We start from the raw sequence: 22507 nt of genomic DNA on the forward strand, positions 1-22507 counted from the left end.
ATTTGCATATTTTTATGTTAACTTTTTGGATATGTGGTTTCCAGGTGAGATTCTTGTCTATCAGAACTCCGTGGTATTTAACATAACATATAATTGTTCACCATTTATAGACATATTAATGGTTTTAGGTTCCTTCTAATGACGTAGCTTGATAATCAAAAAGTGAGATTTACTTGTGTTTAGGGTTAACATATTAGCAGCAAGCCAGTCAGCAACATTATTCAATTCAGTACATAATGTTTCTTCTAAAGTGTTGAAGTTATTATGTGAGTTTAACAAACTGGTATCATCTGCAAATAGATGAAAATTTAAGATTTTAGATGCTTCTGGAATGGCATTCATTTATATATAGCAGAGGGCCCAAAACACTACCTTGAGGCACACCATACTTAACATCCATGTCGTTAGAAAGCCCACCACCTACAGAAACTCTTTAGGATGTCTCATTTAAATAGGATTTGAACCACTCCAAGGGAACATCTCTAGTGCCATAATATTCGAATTTACATAATAGTATTGTATGGTCAACTGTGTCAAAAGCTTTTTCGAGGGATACACAACAAGGAAATTTTTTAGCTTCTATTGCTTCAATTAGCTTATCGCAAACATCAAGAATAGCCAACGACGTTGACTTTTTCTTTTGAAAACCAAATTGATGAGGTTACACATTTTCTTGCAAAGGGTATATTATAAATACGAGAACAAAATTCAGGAACAAAGCAAAACGGCAACGAGAACCCAATGTTTTAATATAAATTTTCAAAATAAACTAAATTAAACGAATACTCATATTTTGCCCCGGCATACAGGGCTTCATCAGAGTAAATGAAACGAACGAGTGAATGGATTTGAAATGTGAGATGGTGATGCCGGATTGGTGGATGTTGAATGGTATGAATGCAGCGCAGTGGAGAAAAATGTTATGATAGGGAAGGAGGTGGAGGGAAGGGTGGTAGGTGATGTGAGGGAACGTGGGTGGTGCTGTAGAGATTGATGTAATGGGATGATAATGATGACTATGAATATGAATATAAAAACTATAATAGCAATAAAAATTGCGATGGAACTGAGAACAATGGAATGTTAATAATAGTAATATTGGTGATAATTATTATAATGGTAGGGAAAAAATGGTGTGGGTTGTGAGGACGGCGTGATAGGTGATTAGTTGTGTAATAGTACTAGTTTATTTTGTTATTTGTAACCATAGTTCAAACGTAACTTATCACCTTTCGCACATTTGATTGTTTATGATTCCTCTGTTATCTAATTGCACCTTTCGATTCATTAGTTATTTCTTTAGGGATATTTGGTAACATTATTCAGCTTATGTAATCAGTCCTTGGAGTAATGTATTTTGTACTAACTATTATTTTGTATATACGTAACTATGTAGTATTTCAATTAGTTGTTTTTATGTTATATTTTGGGCGTGTTACTTTTCAGAGTAGTTCGAGTTATGGTTAAGAGCGATAAGGTTAAGATTTGATTATATGTATTTTCGGGTTCTTGACGATTTACTTATCTTATGTGGTAAGATGCTTGTGAAAGATCTTGTCGACGTGAACTATGGTTTTTGAAGGATATTTATTGTTATTTATGAAATCGCGCGTGAAAGATCATTTGATCGGAAGATGGACGGTTGAAAATTCATATTTTGTATCATTGTCGCAATTCTTATCAAAAGACAATTTTGTCTCGAAGATGCATTCATTTGCAAAAACCCCTATTACAGTTGTGTTGTAAAGTTAACGGTCGGTGGTTCTGTTCAGGCCGCTGGAGGTGAGAGTGTTCGCCAGGCCAATGAGATGTTGCTGTTCCAAGTTGGCTGTGGTTTATACTGACATAAATCTCAATTTTTTATATTGAAGAACGGGCGGTTTCGATAAAAGGAAAATATCTCTTGACGAATATGTTTTTTTGCTTTCCTGTATGCACCGCAGAATAAATGCGAACCAAATGATTACATCCTTTTTATACTGAAATTCGAATTAGAAATGAATAGAGGCGTATTTTGAAACTCAAGGCTGAGATTTTGGCTCTGGTAGCCTCTCAGAAATCTGAGAAAATCGGACAATTCGGCGAGATAGTATCTACTGGTCTTGTTCGTTGCCCGCAAATATGCTTGCACCCCCAAACCCCACCTTCGATATTTTCTCATAAAAGTTAAGCAAATTACGAGGCCATTCTTTATATACATCAGAGGGGTGCAGTTGGCATGGTCCACAGTGAACAATTAGGAAACAACTATGAAATACAGGCTTTTGTATCAGCGACTGGTACGATCACCTTGGGTTGGTATTATCACCCTATTTGCCACTGTTTCTAACATTTTCATTCCACAGGTGGACTGGTCGGTCGAGGTACTGGGCGATTGCCCGATGGGCCTTCCCAAAATTATTACAAATTTATTTTAGTCTTGCTTAAATTTGGGGCACCCTGCTAGCAATATTCTAGACCCAGGACTCACTGGCCCTAATGTAATAAATGCGATACCTAACTGGAAGTTCCAAATCTGAAAAATTTTCTCTTCGGCAGGGCCTATTGTAGTGTGCAGTATTACACACTTTGTGCAGTATTATTTTAAAAATGTGCAGTATTGATTTCGAAAATGTGCAGTATTGAATTTATTGACAATGTGCAGTACAGACAGTATTTGTGAAAATGTCTGATTGCGGCTATCCCAGATTTTTCTGCTTTGTTCACAAAATGTGAATTTTCTTCGATATAGAGTTCATGTATTGTAATTCTCGTATGACCATCGGAAAGACTCTCTTATCAAAACTAAAAACAAAGCGAAATGCCCAGAACCAAAAACAAAACATCTCCTGTAAATGTCAGCATTGCTGTAAATTCCGTAATTTGATCTTGTCGAAGACAAAACATCCAGTAACAATTTATCATTTGCCCTATCATGCTCTGGACATCTAGCAGAAGCTCACTTAACTTAAAAAAAGGAAAGATAAACTGGTAGCTCCTTCATGAGTTTTTTCCATGTGTCCATCAGCTGATCTTATATAATATCTTATGTTGTTCCTTGTAATGTAATCTTTATTGTTATTAATGATTGTATCTTAACAACTAGCCTGACGTATCTCGTAATTACGATTTGTTGCTGAAAAAAAGTTTTGATTTGATTTGATTTGATTTTAGTTGTACTGTCCAGACAAAACATGAGATAGTGATTCCGTTTACAAGAGATAAACGACTATGGGCCCGTTCGCATTATGTTTTGACATAAGTTTGTCAAAGTTGATAATCTCACGGTAATAAAGTTAAGGGGACATTTTCAACCTGACAAACTTTGTAAGGTTTTCGTTCAAACAGCTGATTGATTAATTTTTTTTCCTTAAAAAGCTCCAATTTGTCATTTAGATGTAAAGAGCTTTTTTAAGTTTTAAATTGTACTTTAGTTAATTCAATTGATGATGATGATGATGACGTTCGCACCGCGGAGCAGGGGGGGGGGGCTGGGGGGGCTTTAGCAAATGCAGTTTCAGTTATAAATCAGCAACTAAGCAATTTTATTTTTGCTTCACCGTCGTACAAGCAGTTACAAAACACGCTAGTTTATCGACGTCGCAAAAGTAAAAAATCAAGCAGATCCCAAGTGTTTTGGAGTTTCCCTCGGCCGGAAGCATCCTGGTTAAAGCACACTTCATACGATGAATGAATAGATTTAGAGTTCAAGAAAAGCTTGATGATTGAAGGAATAACATTTTGGAGCATTCTAAACATTATGCCAAAATTATTAGTTTTATTCTAAAAAAAGGCGATTGGTTGGGTTTGCTCGGTTTTGGTTCATCTTTTCTTGAATATTGAGCACACAAACACAGAATCGCAAGTGCGACAGACATGATGACATTTCTTTCCCGTTTCATGCTGGTTAATCCTTGATTTTCATAAAAAAGTATTGCTTTGGGGCTCTACGACGGAACCTTTGAGGGATTAGTGAAAATCAGGTTGTCTGATGAAAAACAGATTTTAACGTTCGCACTGTACCAATTATTCAGTTTCCTGAAAATCTAATGCCGCTTTTGAAGATAAAATAATAGGGAATAACTTTGTAAGGTTTTGACGCTCTAGTGCAAATGGGCCCTATGTTTCTATTCATGTTTTGTAGATACTGTTTGTTTTGTTGCTGTTTTGAAGTGTTATTGTTGATTGTGTATATCATCGTCTGTCTTTTTGTGATTTCTGCGTCATGGCCTATACACGTGTTCCAAATTCGGGGCATTTCCTCGCTACGCTTGCATGGCTAAGACACCTGGGGCTCACAGGGGTTTGCGCTGATTGCAACAAAACAATTTCCTATCAAAAATATAATTACTAGAAATAGCTCTTGCTAGTACTGCCCGACAAAGCCGATTGATTGACAATGAAATTGATTGACAGTTGTCATGGCAGCAGAAAAGTGACAAAATCTGCTGACAAAGTGCTGACAACATGAACTGAAGCTTCCATATGCTACTTATACGCGGGGCAGACTATAAGCCCTTCACTCGCGCGCTATCGCGCGCGAGTTGCGGGCAATAAATGTGCAGTATTGAAAATTTCTCACAATAGGCCCTGCTCTAGCTCTTCGGGCCGGTTTAAATGTTTCCATTTAATTACAGGTTATAATGGTTAGGGCATGAACGTTTTTTGTGCCTCAATTTCCAGTAAGACCAATTACTCAATGCTAACCAAATAGGGCTATTTTCAAAATTTAAAAAGGGCTTACCAATTAGGTCCTTTCTAGGTACAATCTAAAGCAGTTAAAAGAGCTTTGCCTTAAAAATACACGTAAATCTTCCTTGAAAAGCATTGAAAACCTCGCCTATGGCGAACTCATTTTGTAAGCAAATTGTCGCGAAAGCTTTTAATTATTGATGGGGTATCGAAGATTTGTCAAATTCTTGAACAGGGTACAGCAAAAAATGCTATAAATTAAGATGTATTAAAAACTTCATGTTTAAAACTATAAATCCCTTCATTTCTACATAACACACATTTTATGACCACTTTGGAAAAGACATCATGGAAAGACATTGTAAGGTGCAGCTATGACTGGCATGTGATGAAACAAGTGCTGAAAAATTGAAGTAAAACCGAGCATTATAATAATAATAATAATGTAGGCATTTTTATAGCGCCGTATATCCCCAAAGCTCATAGGTGTTTAATAACATGACTATTAACATAAAATTAGATTACAGAGTATTATGTACATTTGTTGATCTAGTAAAAATATAAAACTGACCATAGGTGATTGATGGAATAACTATGAGCCTAAAATTAAACATCAAAATATAATATACATGGTTGAGAATATTTGAAATGAAAATGCCTCTCTATCATATTTGTATAATTTATGCCAATACTACGATAGACCTTGAGTAACAACCTATTTTCGTACAAAAACGGGAGGCCATGCTCTCGATTTAGAATTTTGGCCAAAACGACAGAATTTTAGTAACTGTACCCAATCAATATTAGCCAATCAATAAGCGTGTGAATGCAATCACACTCACTGACTGGTCAATTCATGGTTGAAGGATGGTTTGAACCTTTCAAGTATCTGCCGCTTGCCTTTAATGAGCAGTATCCCGGTTCTTCCCAGCGATTTGACCACGCCTCGTTGTGACTAAAGGATTGCAATACTATGAAAATATTTCAAGTTGAGTTCTCGAAGGCTTTGAGAAAGGTAGAACAGACGTGAACTTATATTGTAATAATGTAACGCTTAGTAATAAATACTAAAAATTAAAGTAATAACACAAGAGAACTAATGATTTTTGATATGTATGAAAGTGGGGGATTTTTGTTCAGACTAGCATTATTTAAAAATTTATGTTGACCGAAACAAGCATACCTGATATGCATCTTAATACGAGATAACTTTTCAGATTGAATAAAAGCTTTACGGCACGGCCTCAGGTGTTTCTTCACATCACACAAGCGAATTCTGCAAAAATTGTGGGTGTGGTAAATTTTCGGATAAAAAGTCCTTTGATCAACCGGAGAATACCTCGTCTATTTGTTATAATGAAAGAATAGTTCCCCTTTTCTGCACAAGAATTGGATACAAATAGAAGTATCTGCTAAAAGGTATATAAGCCAAAACTATTTTTAAATGTGTATTCCTTTCGCATTTACGCTGAGATAGTTTTGATGTTTCATTTCTTCAACCCATTTTTCTTCAGTCTACAAGCCACTTTGATCTGACTAAAAACGTAGAAGAAAGCGGTGTGAAAATGTAGTTACGAGAAAACAGAGTACTTATGCGCATAAAAGGTCTCAGTCGCTCATTGAACATGGCATAAAACTTGGCATATAAGAAAATAAAATGAAAGAATGAATCGACTGTGTTTTTCGCCAACTCTGCTCTCATAGCTCATACGAGTCGTTTAGTTGTAGAAGATTTTGTTTTCTTTTTCAGTTTCCAGTTGCAGTATTTGCAGAACCAACAAGCTCAATTTGAGCAAAAAAAGAAGGAACAAAATCGGAGGCAAAGCCTGCTTCTTTCAAAACAGGCTAGAAAAGAAAATGGAACTTTCAATACCATGCTAATTAGTTTCGTATGTAAGAAGGAAGAAACGCAGGATAGGCTCTCCGCCGGTTTCTTTGAATCTTGCAATGAGTAATAATACGAAAATAATCAAGCAATACGACGACGAGAATCCATTGTAATGAGATGTAATATTAAAATAAATTAAATCATTTTGACAGTCATTTTGAAATTGAAATAGAGATGGAATGCTACATCCAAATTGTAAATATCAAATTGAGTTTTGTTTATAGTTTCATTTACTCAAGTTGTTATCTATTTAACAATTAAATATATAAAATAAAATAAAATAAATATAAATTAAATTAAACATATCAATATAAATTAAGTACAATCAATACTTTTTATTGACTTTCAATATTTATTAAATCTAATTCATTTTAAAATTATATTTCTTTACATAAGGTTCTCGTGGTCGTATTGCTTTCGTCGATTTTCCACTGATATCAGGCTTCAGCCTCGTTTAAAAAAGCAACGATTCCACAGGAGGTCACATAAATTCTGCAATGTTATACAACACTTGAAGTTAGCAAGAAAACAAAAAACCTCTCCTGAACCGTCGAAATGTCATCGGGAAAACCAAAACCCGAAGAGTTCCATGATTTATGGCTGCCAACAACAGCCCCTGAAACGACTGGGGAAAAGTTCAAACGAAAAATAAAAGAGAATCCATTTGTTCCAGTCGGTAAGTTTACTATTGGCCTATATCACCATGAAAAATATCCTCGACTCTTTTTCTTACCCTTATGTAATTTATGAACTCAAAGGAATTTTTCGTACAACTGAGTTGTGTTTCAATCTACAATGTATGAAAACGAGATAAGGTATTTCGGTTATGCATGGGTTCTTTTTTATGAAACAGTTACTTGCACGCCATAGTGATAATATATCTTCATGACCACCCTAATGCCTAATGGTTAAAATAAAGCTGCTGTGATGGTTTTTAACTACAAGAATATATCTTTTACATCAAAAATGCCATGTTATGCTAAGCATCCTAGATATCCAAGTGATGTTGTTTCATTGAAACCTGATAAAAATAGGTCAATAACCTATTGGTCCATTCTCCATACCAAGTAGGGCCGAGTAGGGCCACTTGGTTTATTTTGTTGTGTGCCCACAATATATTGCCCACCAGGGTGGAATCCATGTTAAGCACAGGTCAGATATACACCAATAAGCATTAGAAATACAATGGGAAATTTTGCATTTGCATAAGGCACACATATCCACAATTTTCTATACTGGCCCTACAAAATCCCTCCATAGTAGCATTTAATATATCCTTGCATGCAGTCTCAAATTGTCAAAGTGAACTTGTCTTCTGCAAGAATCAAAGTTTCTAGTCTGAGGAATCCGTGCAGGTTAGGTCTGAGATACCCAGGGTGGACCATTGAATTCCCATTTCTGTTGTTTAATGGCATAAATCTGGCATTTGCTTCATCATATGTATGAATGCTTGTTCTATATCACTCCCCCCCAAAGAAAACAAAAGTTGTACCTTGGTCTTTGACTTTAACATTGCTTCTGCAACGAAAGTTTAGCAGTGCAAATAATTTCCCTTATGCTTAAAATAACAAAATTTGTTTCTGTAGGTATGATAGCAACAGTAGGAGCATTAGCATATGGATTCTATGGTTTCCAAACTGGTAACCAGAGACTTCAACAAGTGATGATGAGAACTCGAGTAGTGGCTCAAGGTGCAACTGTGCTCTTTTTAGTTGGAGGCATTGCTATGGCAACCCTCAAAAGTGGTCAGACAAAATGAATAAAACTTAGATCCCTGTGTGTATGTGAAACTTACAAATTCTCAAAATGGCTCATTTTGAAATTGAAATAGAGATGGAATGCTACATCCAAATTGTAAATATCAAATTGAGTTTTGTTTATAGTTTTATTTACTCAAACTTTTATCCATTTTACAACTATTAAGGAGTTGCAAGACAGAAAATCTAGAGGATACAAATTGGTCAATTTGGATATGTCATTCATACTGAATACTTATTAAATCTGTAAATCATAAATTGAAAAAAAATTTATGTAAAAATTTAATATCTATTGAGAAAGTCCATCTAGCTTTCAAGAAATTTGTTATTCTTCTGTTTGTCTTCAACAGAGCCACAGAGAGCCATACTGGGCCCAAGGACAGGCCCAGTGCACAGGCCCCTTCCTACCCAAGCGATAAAACAAAAATGTGTATGGATGTGAAATACATTTAACTTTCTCTCTTCACCTGCTATTAATATTCATAAAATATTGTTAAACTTTCCCAGAACAGATTTGTTTTTCTTAAAATTACCATGCTATTAAGAGTCTTTGCTTACAGGCCAAGGAACAATTGTTCCCTTGCCCCCTCTCTGTGGGCCTCATCTTTAACACTCTGCCACAAACCCCTTTGTAATTAAAAAAAAAACTTTGAAACTACTATGTGCCTCTTTTGTCTTAGAAAATTGATCAGGAAGTAAACATTTTGCTGAAGCTAGATTTTTCATCTTCTGACAAATCTAATGAACTACAAAAACATGATTTTTTCTGCCTCACAGAACAAAAAATCACAGCTATGTTGCATAGAGGGCCATCCATAGCTTAGGAATATTTCTAATTTCTAATATTTCTAATTTCAGTACTCCTGATCCACACCCATATGATAATTCTACTTACCTTCAGTCATTATCATATACTGAAGGAATGAGACAACTTCTGTTTTTCAGTGCTTTTGCTATCTGCAAATCATGGGCCACCAGATCGTATTTCCTTTGTAGCATTGTCAATAGGCAAATGGCACTGATAAGGCAACCTCAACAGTCATGTGCTATATTGGCCTCTTTTGATTTACAACAGGCTATTTATATTTCTTAGCTTAGAGTATTTGATCAATGTTCTGATGTTTTATATATTGAATACTTTCAGGAAAAAGCTTTAGTATGTCAAAAATGTTTGTTTATCAAAGCCTTTTTTAAAACTATTTGCTTAATGATTGTGCTAAACCACATTTGATGCATTTTATTTCCAATATTACTATAAATAGCATATATAAGCCTAGCCTGTGCGCAGACTCAACTGGTTCTCCCAGAGATAAATTTAGTTGAATGGAAAATTTAGGGTTTGTCTACTGGGAGAGAAACACCGAATTTTCCAATCAGCTAAATTTCAAATCAACTATATTTATCTCTGGTAAAACCAGTTGAGTCTGCGTGCAAGTTAATATAAGCCTAATTCAAAATTCAAAAATATGAAAATATTTTAACCTCTTTTTCCAAGTGAAACCCAGTACAAAAGATTAAAATTATGCCGAACCCTCTTATAAAAGCTACTGAAAGTTCTGTTATATATTAAGCACATATATTTCTTCTTTTCACAAATGGGCTGATGGAAAAGAATGAAGTTCTATTTACATTTTTAAGGCAGTGAATCTTCAAAGGTTCTTTGTCCAGCAGCTCAATGAATGCTTCTGTTGTCTGTGGGGAAATGTATTTTAAAGTTACAATACAACTAACCATAAAGCGGAAAAGATATTAGATAGGTTAGATTAAAGGGTACCAGAACAAAATTTCCTAACTTTCTGTTGTTTTAATCAAGTGTTGTTCTGACCTGGCTCTGCTCAACCAGGTGCCCTGTTCTCTCATGCTTCTGATATAAATTTTTGACTTTGGTTAGCAGGTTAAACGTCAACCCATTATTGTTCTAATTGTACACACAACATAAAAAATCCTTATTCTTTCAAACCACATGTAAAAGACCATCTTTACCAACATACGACCAACATAACTGTATTTTGCAAAATGTGATCACCCTCAAAATAGTTGGTTAATTCTTGATTCGGATGAACCTGATAAATGAATTTTATAAATGAATACCTTTACAACCTGTTCTGTATCATCAAGATACTGGCTTTCCATTTCTTTATCAAAATTGAAAATGTCAAACCACATTCCTACTGCAATATTTGGATTGCTGTAAGAGCGCACATGATGCCACCAATACTTTGGTATGTACAACATGTCTCCTGAGAGATAAAATGCAAAATTCTCATTAGGACTTTAGGGCCAAATCCACAACCCTAAAGAATGGCTAGCAATTAAATTATAGCTAAGCATTCACAAGCCACAGCATTCGTTTTTTAAGTAACGAATTCGAGCGACGAAATGCTGTAATTTAGAACATGGAATAATCAGTTATGATACAAATGGTTCCATCCAGGAAAAGAAAAAACTAAAGACTGCAATCAAAGAAGGGAAAGAGGCTGATAGCATCATTATCGTTAAACTAAATTAATTTCCGAAAAATTGGTTTCAACTACAGACTCAGATAGGACTGCCGGCAAAGGTGTTGCATTGTTATTTCTCTCGTGTTGAACTTGCAACACAGAACAGTCATTTGTATTCTGTGATTCTGTGCTTGCGATGCTTCGTTCTTTGTCCTCCGTTTTTCACCTCACTGCTCATCCAGGGGATTATTATGGAGATACTGGGCGTGGACATTTTAAATATTGAGAACTTTTCGTTTTATATTCGAAATAAACTACAAATACAAATGTCTTTATTACATAGGTAATTTGTTATTATTTGCTTACAGTTGGCGAAGAGATTTAGCTATGTTTTGAGCCAACTAATTACTATTCACCCCTAAGGCAAGGACTTTATTATAACTTAGGCCGACTTTTCACAATACACCTTAAATTAATTATCATAGAAAGCCTCAATGGAGAAAGAGTTTAAAATTATCTACACTGAACTCATGTACAGATTTTATGTTTCGTTTAGAAATATTCAGTGATTGGAACACTTTTATTTCTATAAAAGAAGTAATCTTGTTATAATCTCATTGTCTTTGCTTAATGTGGTGGTTCTTGCAGAAGATAAGATGAATGTATATATTTAAAGGCCTCTTATGTAGATTCTAGAAACTAAAGCACCTTTGATTGATGTTGGGTTCAGGATGTTGACATTTTTCTGTATCTCATTCAAGAGCAGTTGTAATTTTCTCTGGTTAAAACATACCAATTAAAAGTGCTATCTTTGCATATGATTTGAAGAACTTGTTAAGGGACTCCAAAAAGTGTTTGTTCGGTGCTCTCTTTAATCACAGACCCACAGATACTCACAGAGACTACCCCTTCGCAATTCACAAAAATCCAAAAGTGAAATCTTTCTTCGTTCATTTCAATCAGTTATAATGGAACCATGGTGATAAATAGTGAGAACCCCCTTCTACTATTTTATAACGCACGTGCTTCTAATATTTTGCTTAGATCAGATCAACAGGCAAAGATGTTCGTATAATCTGCATAATTCCAGTCAGATAAAGCAGTATCTTTTACCAGATAAAAACATTGTTAATCTAGCTATTGAACAGCAGGGAGCCTAGAATGAAGTCTTGTGGAAGGCTCAGAGAAATATTTTTCCCAGTACTGAATGACCTATCTACTTTAGCTCTTTGTCGTCTTCAATGCAAATTGCTGTGTAATTGATATTGGGATGTGAAGAGATCGAAGAAAGGCCCAACTTGGTTTTGCCTCGCACTTTCGTAGAATTTTCATGAAGCTTCTCAAAAACAGGCAAGCCTTGGATAGCCTTAAGAACGACGTGGGGGAAAGGAATAGATATGCTGTAAGATTTTTGGGCCTGTATGGAGAACGAAAAACTCAAAACCTTCTAAAACAAACGTTTTGCACCGACAATGTGCGATATTTTGTTCAAGTGAAGATATCTTTCATTTACTGTTGCGTCAGTACGCCTCAGTGCCCTTTCCAATTTTCAATCTGTTCAGATGGACTAGTGCGTCCAAAAGATCACCCTCAACAACTTCAAAAATTAAGAAACGTTAAATTTATTTTTATCAATTTGTCACCTAGAGAAGAAAAAAGCAGAGCGAATCAATGTGACACTCGTTCGGTTATACGAAAATTTGTTTGGAAGCATCATCCTCATAGTTGTGTTCGGTTAATTGAGGTTTGGATGACTGAGTTTAATCAAAGATGCACAGTGACCAATATGTTAAACTCGATACCTCCCCCATCCCCAATTTTGCAATTGAATGCTTTATATGATAAGAAAAGAAGATCCTTGATAATGCATCGAAAATGGTTTTGAATGCTAAAAAATGGAGGGATGTAAAAATAGTGTGAATGAAGAAAAGGTCACTGTAGCAGGCTGCTCGACGGGCTCCAAGAAGTTCTTGCGGCGAAAAGTCGATAAAAATGTAGCAAATATGAAACACCGCAATACGCCGAGAATAAACAACAATAAATACACGTAAATCAGTGAAGGCTAATATTTCGCCCCGGCATACGGGGCTTCATAAGAGCAAAAGTTAACGGGCTAAAAATGTACACATTTAAAAGAGGCGATGGTGGTGTTGGATTGGCTGATGTGGAATGGTGTGAATGCAGTGCAGTGGTGGAGGAGGGAAGGGTGGCGAGTGAGAGAGGGTGGGTGGTTGTGGTGGAATGAAAATGTAATGGGGATGAGTTCTTGTGTCAGTTAGTTAAACAGCGTTTGCACTGTAATGCGTAAAGAACGTTAGTAGAGTTGCAGTCCAGTCTTTGTTTTATGTCGTAGTTTTTGTCAGTGTTAGTAAAGTTAAAAGAAGTAGTACTGTCTGTGATGTGTTGGCATGTTATGCAGTTACGTTGCGAGTGGCATTTGTAAGTGCCCCTAGGATTACTGGGTGTGTCACTTTTTATTCTTGCACGAACCAATATATCCCGGAGGTTTTTAGGTCTACGGTAGCTGAGTATGGGTACGTCGGGGAAGACTTCTTTGCATGTTTTGGAGTTCTGTAATATATAGACTGCAGAAAGTTGTTAGTTTTTAATAAAGATGCTTAGAAAAGGTATCGAACGTAAGATCCTGTCTCAAACACACGATTGAGAAACTAGACAAATTAATTTTTTAAAAAAGAGCATGATACAAAAGATAAAGATAATTTTTCCATATCTGTACAATAAATAACAACAAGCTTGAAAAGGCAGCAGTTCTCGCGATAATAAACGAAGAAGCAGCTAGGGGAATAAAAAACGGAAATAGATTGATCGTATCAAAGAATGGTGCCAGGATAACCTTACCTCGTCAAAATCTTTTTCAGAGGATAGAAGCATGGTATGTAGGATAAGCTTGGAGTCATGAAGCAAATGGCACTAGAGCCAAGGGTATTAATTAGAGCATGCCATGTCAAGATGATGCAAAAAAGCAAGTAACTTACCTGGCTGTAACTTTGCAATCTGGTAGGGGGTTTTAGCAAACACTATATGTTCATCAAGGTCAATGCCCTCTGGGTCAATATCAGAAACTCCTGCTGCTATTTTGTATTCATCAGCATTGAAGGCTCTGGTGTAGTTGTTGTTATACAAAATTACTTCTTTTACTCCAGACAAGACTGATAACAGATTCTCGTAGCCATCTTGATGGAATGCCGAGCTGGTGTTTCCGCTACTTATAAGGAGATTCAGATTATCAATAGCGATGCTACGATGGGTGCAATCCAGTGGAGTAGGGAGGTGCACATCATTCAACATATACGAATCTTTGCTAAAAAGGGAGTCCAGGTAGATGTCACTGTCTTCAAATTCATCGATAAATTTTGAAAGGCTTAGAGTTTTTCTTATCGGAAATGACGTTTGAAATTTTTTCCGCAGCTCAACATTAAACAGTTCGTTTCCATAATACCGGTGCATGTAAGTCAAATTGGGCCATTTGTAAAATGCTGGCCATTTTCTAACCGCATTCTTTATCAAAACTGGCCTTGACTGCCTTGCATAGCGTTCGTAGAAATCTTCGGCACTTGGTGAGAATTCAAGAGTTTCAATGTTTTGGAATGGTGCTCCGTGGTTCCCAAGTTTGACTTTTTGACCTGTTGGTAAAAAATAAGGTCAATTGCGAAAAACAAAACGAGATGCAACTGAACAGTCTTTCAAAACTTTGCGACCGGCGTCGCGACCGGGGGGTGTAGGGGTGTCACACCCCCAAATACACCCCCAATAGTATTTCAATAGGACATTTCAGGTAAAATCCGCTCGATGGAAGAAACGCTTTAGGTATTTCAGAGACCTTCATGTCATAAAACCAATAACGGATCAAGCAAAGGTAGTTCCTCAGTTGGTTAAATATGATATTCCTTGATATGAATGAAGGTAAACAAACTAATGATTTGAAGATTTCTTGTGGGCACTAAATCGAAAAATTCAGGCCCTCTTTAGGTAAAATTGTGTCTTGTGCCCATTTCTTCTAAAGTTTCTCAATAGAAGCGTCAACTGCAATTCACTATGAGCTCCAGATTTTCTTATGCTAAGATTGAAAGCGGGATCTAAATTGAAAACCAGTGCTGCTTGTTACCCAGCTTTAGAAGTAACTAACAACATGGTATTTCTCAAGACTATGGCGAAATTGTCCCAGTTGTTTTTATTTGCTGTTCAATTCGTTTGCAAAAAAAGAATTTTCAATAGGATTAGGAGGATTCCTTTAGAGAAATTTGCTTAAAAGAGTGCATTTTCCAGGATACTAGAAGCATCAAAACTCGAAATAGGCCGGGCTTTACGATAGGAAACATAAACAAGCCTTTTTTAGTAAAAGTTTTCCTATACTTCCAACTAAAACCGTAATCAATAAATGTCATTGACATGCTGTTAGCTCACTCAAAATTACAAGAGGTTATGAGGTTGTGTCAAACAGCTACAAATGACATCTAAACCAGTGATAGCATAAATACCCATAAATCTAGAAGAGGAGCTGATCTCACAGAGACTCATTTCAAATAATCATTTTATGCTTATAATGAAGGCAATATCAGAGAACCTTTTCTAGATTTGTTTTATAACTTTTTAGAGTCCCTTCCAGCCTGGGGCCTGTGGAAATCTTCCCCCTTGCCCACCTCTTTGCAGGCCTATAAAGAAGAAGCTACCCCAAAATATGCTGAGTTATGATCTTCAAGCAGTAATTCTATTTGACAACCTGATGATGATAACCTGAAACTGATCACACAAAACTGCTTCATACTGGCATTCAAAGCAGATTTTGTCAAAATGGCTGTAGAAGTCACATGAAACTATGATGATCACACATAGCAGATTCTGCAGATGATGCCTTTCGTTTTCATTGAAAATTATGCAATGCAGTAGAATCTGTTCATAGTTAAACCAAATGTTGCAATTTTGGTTTTAACCAAAACTTGTGACTGTCAGTGTGACTGTCAGCAGGGCTAAATATAAATAGTTTTGCATATTTTGGTCCAAATTTTATGTGACTGTAACCAGCAGTGTGACTTTAATCAGAGTAACTGTAAGCAGAGTCAACTGTATATGGAAGTATTGACATAGGTATTGAAACTAACAAATCAAATTAATTTCACTTACAGCCCAGCAAATGTTTGCAGCTAGGCAAAGCCAATTAGACCCAGCTTACAGCATGCATCTCAGAAACTCAATCTGCTTGCAAATTTACATGTGGAAGAAGATTTTGAACTTAGCGTGGTAGCAGCAGGATTCTTAACTGAATTCTTAGGCTTGAAGTATGAAGATGGTCCCAGAGGTTTTGCAAATTTTAAACTGTAGTTCAATGCAGTTCTATCATCTTTTTAAAACTACTGTTTTCTATTACAGAAAATTTTTATTTGCCTTGCCTAACTTTGAAAAATAACTAAAAATTTTCTCTTAACACGAAAGACTGAGATGCATGAGGTCTTAACTTTATTGTTGCCTTCAAAAGGAAGTGTTGCTTCTAAAAGGTAGGGTAGCTAAAATAGTAAGATTAGAGGGTAAAGCTGTATTTCTATTATGCAAATTATTATGCAAGAAACAAATTATTTTCAATGTGTGCATGTGCAGTAAGATCTATTCAAATTTGCCAACCAAAAATATTGATTTTCACAAAGTAGTTCAAAGAACCACTCTGTCTCCAGTTATTTGCTTTACAAATAACCAACCTATGTTTGAAATGTGACTGAGAACATGGCAAGTAATAGTGAGGAAACAAGGATATTCAGGTTTGAATGCAACACAGCATCAGATTTTAAAGAATATCAAGCATATCATTCCGACTTTGACTCACAGTTCTTTACAAATGTGTTCACAGCAGTCAATTTCATGAGGTGAATTTTTCCATGCAGGGGAAAGTGGGGTTAGAAATGCCCATTTGGTTAGGTTGATAACACCATTTTATTAAAAAGATCTGAATAAGCTGTTCCACTTATTGCATGTTTCCTGTCCCTTATCCACCTGATTAACAACAAAACCACACGGAGAACAACCCAGGAACAATCTCTAAAGAAATACCCTGGCTTATGCAAAATATAGATGATCAGAGTATTTTTGAAGGTTTAAAATTTGGGTAAAAATACTTTTGGGTGTTGAGCCACCTGTTGAAATATAAGTTTGGGTCCTTGAAATTCTGTAATTTTTTTGGCCACTAAAATTAATGAATATTTTCAAAATGTTGGACTTCAGGGACTTTATCATAGGTTTGTTGGTGGCTAGCGCCACATGGGACAAATTTTGTTGCATAATAAGTGGGTCATGCCCCCCCCTCAGCTCCTTTGGGCTATTTTGCCCAAAATACCTTAACCAAACCTGGATACACTGTACAACGATACAACACTCCCCATACAACACTCCACACCACTCCTTCACACCAACCCCACATCACTCCCCCCACACCACCCCCACATCACTCCCCTCCAACGGAACGAACCAGACTTTAATTATCCTGTTTTTCAATTCAACTTGATTATAAATTCAAAGTAAAAAATATAACATACCAGAGACATCTGCAGTAGCAAAAATAATTTCTTGGTTCTTTATCATAAAAATGAAAACGAGGAACAGCTTTTTGGCTTCATAGACTTGAACCATTTCTAACACACTTGTTCCACTAACTTTCCCCTTCTGCCATTCAAGGATGGAAGAAAACTCTTTGGCGAGAATGCGATAACGAGGCTATCGGTTCATGGCAATCTTGAAGATTACAACCTGGACGGCGATTTCGTTCGGATTTGACTGTAAGGATTTCACATCAATCAAATAAAAGCGAACGAAAGTGAAGCTCAAGCTTCAATTTCTATGCAAATCTCAATGAACTTATTGTGATATATTTTTTGATGAGCTTGTGGCTGCCATATGAAGAAAGTTTGGAATAAAACAACAGCGGAATGTAGGCCGAATATTTTGTCAATTTTTCGTATCTACTGTGGATCCCAGTATTTAAATAAGACATCTGTACTTGTACCCACCAGGATATCTTTTTAATAGCTTTTATCGTGTTGCCTAGACTCTCGAGGCAATTTTGATAGAAGGTAGGCTCCACTAGTATCCAGTGACTGGATGCCTGTTTGGTTTTGCAGACAGATATTATGAGTAGTGCAAGCCGCGAGAACGATGATACTATTAGGGAAAGAATCGTTCGGCAATCCAATGCAGCTATCAGGAAATTTTCAAGCCCTGTCAGAGTACCTTTGACCAAGCCACATGCAGGCCCTAGCCAAGATGCTGACAGTGTGAAACTCAAAAAACGCTTCCCACATAGCCAGAATAATATTTTGTGCTATGGCAGTAATGTGCCCAATGTGCCACAAATATCTTCACCTTACATCTCAAATGCACAGCATAATGATACTGGAAATTCAGTTAATATTATCAATGTCAATGCGATACCTGGAGGACAGCCAACATTAGTCAATGCCAATCAAGATTCTCTGGTGCTAGAACATTGTCCCAGGTGCACTGAAAAGGGTGTTTATTTAGATGGTGAATTTAAAAGATGTTTAAACTGTGGTATGTTTAGTCTTACAAGCAGCAAGCGAGAGACCACTCTAATCCCAGAAACATTCTACAATAAGAATGCTGTGATGCCATCCTCAGAAAAGGTTGAAGAAACTAGATTACCAAGTAGTAATGATCAATGGAAATCTGCCAAAGAGAGTCCAATGCCAGTAAAATCTACTCCACGGAGAAGAAGACCAAAGCAAAAACCTAAAGAGAAAGTTTGCTTAACAATTTCTAGTGATGAGGAGGATGGAGGAAAGCACGTGTCTCAGACACATTCAAGTGATGAAAAAACAGAGAAAGTTGAATCTGAAAACAGAAAGGGGTCAAGTAACATTGATTCAGATTGTCCTGATTCACCAAATGTCCCACCCAAGTATAAAATACCAAAGATGTCTGAGCGGATGAAACCGCAAGGTGGAAAAATGACCACTGATAATTCTCAAGAATATGATCAGCCAAATGGATATGCTTCCAGACCTCTTCTATCACTTTGCAGTTTTGAAAAGCAATTTGAGCTTCCTGTGAAAAGTATTCACCTTGGCTCTTTGCCTGGTAGATGCATAACACCACTTAGTTTACAAAATAATACACTTAAGGTGGAGGTTGAATGCACATATGAAGTGACTGAAGGTAATACCAAGAAAGTCATGAATGAAAAGTATAAGTTAGCTTTGTCTTCAGTGGAGGTGGCCCAGATAAATTTGAACTTTGATAAAGAGCCATTTATGATTTCTGTGATACCAAGTAAAAGGTATTCTGAAATTGTAAATCAAGCACTATCCAGATGTATCTTAGATGCGCAAAATGAAGATCCTATTAAACGACAAATAGTTTTTTTCATTGAATGTGAGCAATCATTGTTTAAAAGATTGTTGGAAAAGAATTTGCAGCCTTTACAACAGATCGCTAAAGTCTGTGCCTTTTCAGATCAAGATTGTGAACAGCTTGTTGCCTGTGTAAAACAGTCTCAAGTGCCATCTAAGGTCCATAGAACAAGAAGTGCAACAGCCCAAACTGCAAAAACTGTGAGAAATGTTAGAACTATGTTTGTATACCCATTACCACCTCAGAAAGGGGGCATAGCCATAACAAATGCAGATGTTGAGTGCTTGATGCCAGGGATTTATCTCAATGACACCATTATAGATTTCTATTTGAAGTATATTTATGAAGAGAAGCTTGACAACATGCAAAAACAAAAGACATACATATTCAACTCATACTTTTACACAAGGCTGTCGAAAAAGGCCTTTGTTGCTTCTAATGATATTCAGAACCCTGGCGAACGAATGCATGCACAAGTTAGAAAGTGGACAAGAGATGTAAACTTATTTGAAAAAGATTTCATAATTATACCTATAAATGAACATTCACATTGGTTCCTAGTCGTGATATGCTTTCCTTCTGAAGTTAAAGTTGATGAAGAATCCACAGCCAATTCACCAAATGTAAGTTCAGTTAATGAAGAAGATGTACAAGTTGAGAATCAAGCTAAAGAAAGAAATGCTAAGGATATGGAAGAACAAATGGAGGTTGATCAAGAAACAATTTCTATTTCAGAAACTGAAAAATCGTCTACAGAAGGCAAAGATGAAAATAACAAAGGCTACGAGTCAAAGGAAAGTGTGCCAGAGCCAAAAGACTGTTCAACAGGGTCCAAAGATGATGCATCAGCAATAGAAGAGAGAAGAGATAAGGAAGAGGACAAGAATGTTGATGACAGCAAAGAGGTTCCATCGACATTTAAGCAACCATGTATCTTGATATTTGACTCATTAGTCAGTGGTGGGAGATCACGAGTGTTTAGCAATCTGCGACATTATTTAACCTTAGAGTGGAAAGAAAAAGTAGGTGGAACAGAGTCAAGTAAAATTTTTACAAAAAACAACATCAAAGGGTCTTTCCCTAAAATACCTCGTCAGAACAATGACTGTGACTGTGGTATTTACATCTTGCAATTCGCAGAAAGCTTCTTTGAAAGTCCAATAGTGAATTATAAATTCCCTATCAAAAAGGAAACTTGGTTCACAAAGTCACATGTGGATGGCAAGCGGGAAAGTATTAAGGGATTGATTTTTGAAATGGAGAAGCAATTTTTAGAAGGAAAAACAAATGAAGGATCAAAAGGGTAAGTTATTAATCCAAATGATTTTCAGTGCTAAAGTGCAAAAATTTCCAATAGACATGGTGTACCAACTGAAGATTCAGTGACATGGTGTACCAACTGAAGATAGAATTGTTTTGAATCTGTAAGAATCTGTAAACTGATTTTTATGGTTAGCCTTTTAGGCTCATATTTTTGAAAGTTGATGACACATAGAGTGCTAAGACACAAAACACGCAAACTCTAATAATTTGTTGGCTGATAATCAAGAAGCAATACCTTTTAGGATCAATACTTGTGTTAAGCTGTATTTTGCAAATTGTCTTTGATTTTAGCTGGAACTGTTATCTTATACTTTTTTTTACTTTCAAATAACCTAAATTTTTGTAAAAAAATCTATTTAGAACCAAATTTTCTAAGGGCTAAAATTTTGGATGAGCTTTTTCCCCCAACGTTGTTCTAACTGTTTTAAATTTTTATTTATTTGATGAATATGCTATCAAAAAGTGAAATATGTTTTATTTTAAATGTTTTGAGGTGTATATTTTCTTAACACTTATGACCAGAGGTGATTGGGGACTTTAAATTTGTGATTTTAAAACTCAGAATTAAATTTTCACAGGTAGACAATGTTGTGCTACCCAGTGGAAATGAAGGCTGTACAGGATACAGATTGATAGCAGAGACTGCCAATGTATGATGATATTGACTTATGGATCTTGTGTCTTGTGCACAATGATTGCTTCTTCAAAGTGTCAAATAACTCAGCATATTATTGTAGTTATTAAAAGTTTAATTCTTAAAAAAAAATCATTTCTGAAAGTTGAAAATAAAAATGTTCTTTGTCTTGATATTGCTGAAATATATGTCCAATGAAAAAATGCAGAAGCAACATTGAGGTCATACCAAACTTGATACTTCTCCAGCAGTTATGACAGTTCTGTATTTAAGTTTTAAGTGATTTGTTCTTCCAGTTTTTAGCTTTTTAAAAATTGTCAATTGTTGCTACCAACTGAAATATGCTTAGTTGTTAAATCAACTGTTAACTTTAACTTTTTATCACATTTTTCGTGTTTTTCAACTGTAACAAGAAACATGCCATTCAGATGTTTCATTTGTGCTCCTTAGAGCATCAAAAAGAAAGCTTTTTGAATCAATATTAATGTTAAAAATGTTGCGTTTTTCAGTTGTCTTTGTTTTTTTGTTCTCTGAAATGATCGGTTTCATTTAAAATTGAAGCTGTTTCGAATCTGATGCATTTTCTATGCTTGCAAATTTGCCACATTTTACCATCCATTTTCTTAATGAGTGAGTCCAACACGCCTATGTGCAACCACAAACTTTCACATTTAAAACAACTGGGTAGTTTTAAAATGTTCACTTTGTTGGCTTTTGTGCAAAACAACCTGGCCATTTATTCATGAAGGCAGAGTGGGCAAAACCAGGGGGTCCAGGAGGGCCATGCCACCCATTTTTCTACAGAGCAAAGTAAACTTTTCAAGCAGAAGTAGAATGTAGTCTACCATTCTGTTAGCTATTGTGCTTTAAACATGGCCTTAGCTTATGTTTCCTTACTAACTATTTAGAAATGAAATATTCAGAGGGCATAGAAAAACTAAAACATGGGTTATTGATCGAAAAAATCGAATCAATTCCCAAATCGTGATTATGCATTGCACTGTGTGAGTCAGGGACAAAGCCACCGGGGGGAGCGTAGGGGCCATGGCCCCCCACTTTTTGGTATGCAAAATATTTCCAAAGAGGCACTGTTTTGAGGCACTAACTTCAATTTCGTCTTATATAACTTAGCACCTCCACCTTGAAATTAGTGGCGTGGGCCCTGGTGTGAGTAACATTTTATCAAAGGTTAACTGTGCTTAAATATTGTTTATGTATTAAATATCATTTATGTAAAAATAGTGATTAATTTCCAACACAAGGATTAAGGAAATTCACCATGGCAATCAGCTTCATACAAGTTTATCACAAAAGTAGAAAATGGAAAAGGTGTCTTTGAATTTTTCTGCTAAAGTTTTTTTAACTGAATATGAGCTAACTGCAAAATTCAGATTCTACTTAAAGATCAGTTCAGAATACT

The 22507-nt window shown here is 35.9% G+C and overlaps 3 protein-coding genes across 3 annotated transcripts; 2 read left to right on the forward strand and 1 right to left on the reverse strand.

Annotated features, from left to right (window-relative positions):
• Positions 1–3716: 3716 nt before the first annotated feature.
• Positions 3717–17456, reverse strand: LOC135696550 (jumonji C domain-containing protein 5). Its single transcript, XM_089112350.1, has 5 exons — positions 17300–17456; positions 13754–14401; positions 10408–10556; positions 9946–10008; positions 3717–5071 (listed from the first exon to the last, which is right to left on the reverse strand). Exons 1-5 carry the CDS (start codon positions 17391–17393, stop codon positions 5018–5020), a joined length of 1008 nt encoding a protein of 335 aa, XP_088968476.1. The 5' UTR covers positions 17394–17456; the 3' UTR covers positions 3717–5017.
• Positions 7038–8637, forward strand: LOC135696553 (HIG1 domain family member 2A, mitochondrial). Its single transcript, XM_065215982.2, has 2 exons — positions 7038–7235; positions 8146–8637. The coding sequence occupies exons 1-2, from the start codon at positions 7115–7117 to the stop codon at positions 8316–8318; spliced, it is 294 nt and encodes a 97-aa protein (XP_065072054.2). The 5' UTR covers positions 7038–7114; the 3' UTR covers positions 8319–8637.
• A 16-nt stretch (positions 17457–17472) lies between the features above and the next one.
• Positions 17473–21595, forward strand: LOC135696543 (uncharacterized). Its single transcript, XM_065215963.2, has 2 exons — positions 17473–20433; positions 21032–21595. Exons 1-2 carry the CDS (start codon positions 17891–17893, stop codon positions 21033–21035), a joined length of 2547 nt encoding a protein of 848 aa, XP_065072035.2. The 5' UTR covers positions 17473–17890; the 3' UTR covers positions 21036–21595.
• The last annotated feature ends 912 nt before the right edge of the window (positions 21596–22507 follow it).

Source organism: Rhopilema esculentum, chromosome 14 (genome assembly GCF_057945365.1).
Source record: "Rhopilema esculentum isolate cy_ngs chromosome 14, ASM5794536v1, whole genome shotgun sequence".
In the NCBI taxonomy this organism is placed as follows: Eukaryota; Metazoa; Cnidaria; class Scyphozoa; order Rhizostomeae; family Rhizostomatidae; genus Rhopilema; species Rhopilema esculentum.

What these genes read in the sequence shown, in the direction of transcription:
- LOC135696553 (XM_065215982.2), top strand. Translation starts at nt 7,115, where the DNA reads ATGTCATCGGGAAAACCAAAACCCGAAGAGTTCCATGATTTATGGCTG. An exon ending in GAATCCATTTGTTCCAGTCG is followed by an intron (nt 7,236 to 8,145) that starts GTAAGTTTACTA and finishes TTGTTTCTGTAG; the next exon opens with GTATGATAGCAACAGTAGGA.
- LOC135696550 (XM_089112350.1), bottom strand. Translation starts at nt 17,393, where the DNA reads ATGGTTCAAGTCTATGAAGCCAAAAAGCTGTTCCTCGTTTTCATTTTT. An exon ending in ATACAGAACAGGTTGTAAAG is followed by an intron (nt 10,009 to 10,407) that starts GTATTCATTTAT and finishes ATTTCCCCACAG; the next exon opens with ACAACAGAAGCATTCATTGA. An exon ending in AGATTCACTGCCTTAAAAAT is followed by an intron (nt 5,072 to 9,945) that starts GTAAATAGAACT and finishes TCAATTTTTCAG; the next exon opens with CACTTGTTTCATCACATGCC.
- LOC135696543 (XM_065215963.2), top strand. Translation starts at nt 17,891, where the DNA reads ATGAGTAGTGCAAGCCGCGAGAACGATGATACTATTAGGGAAAGAATC.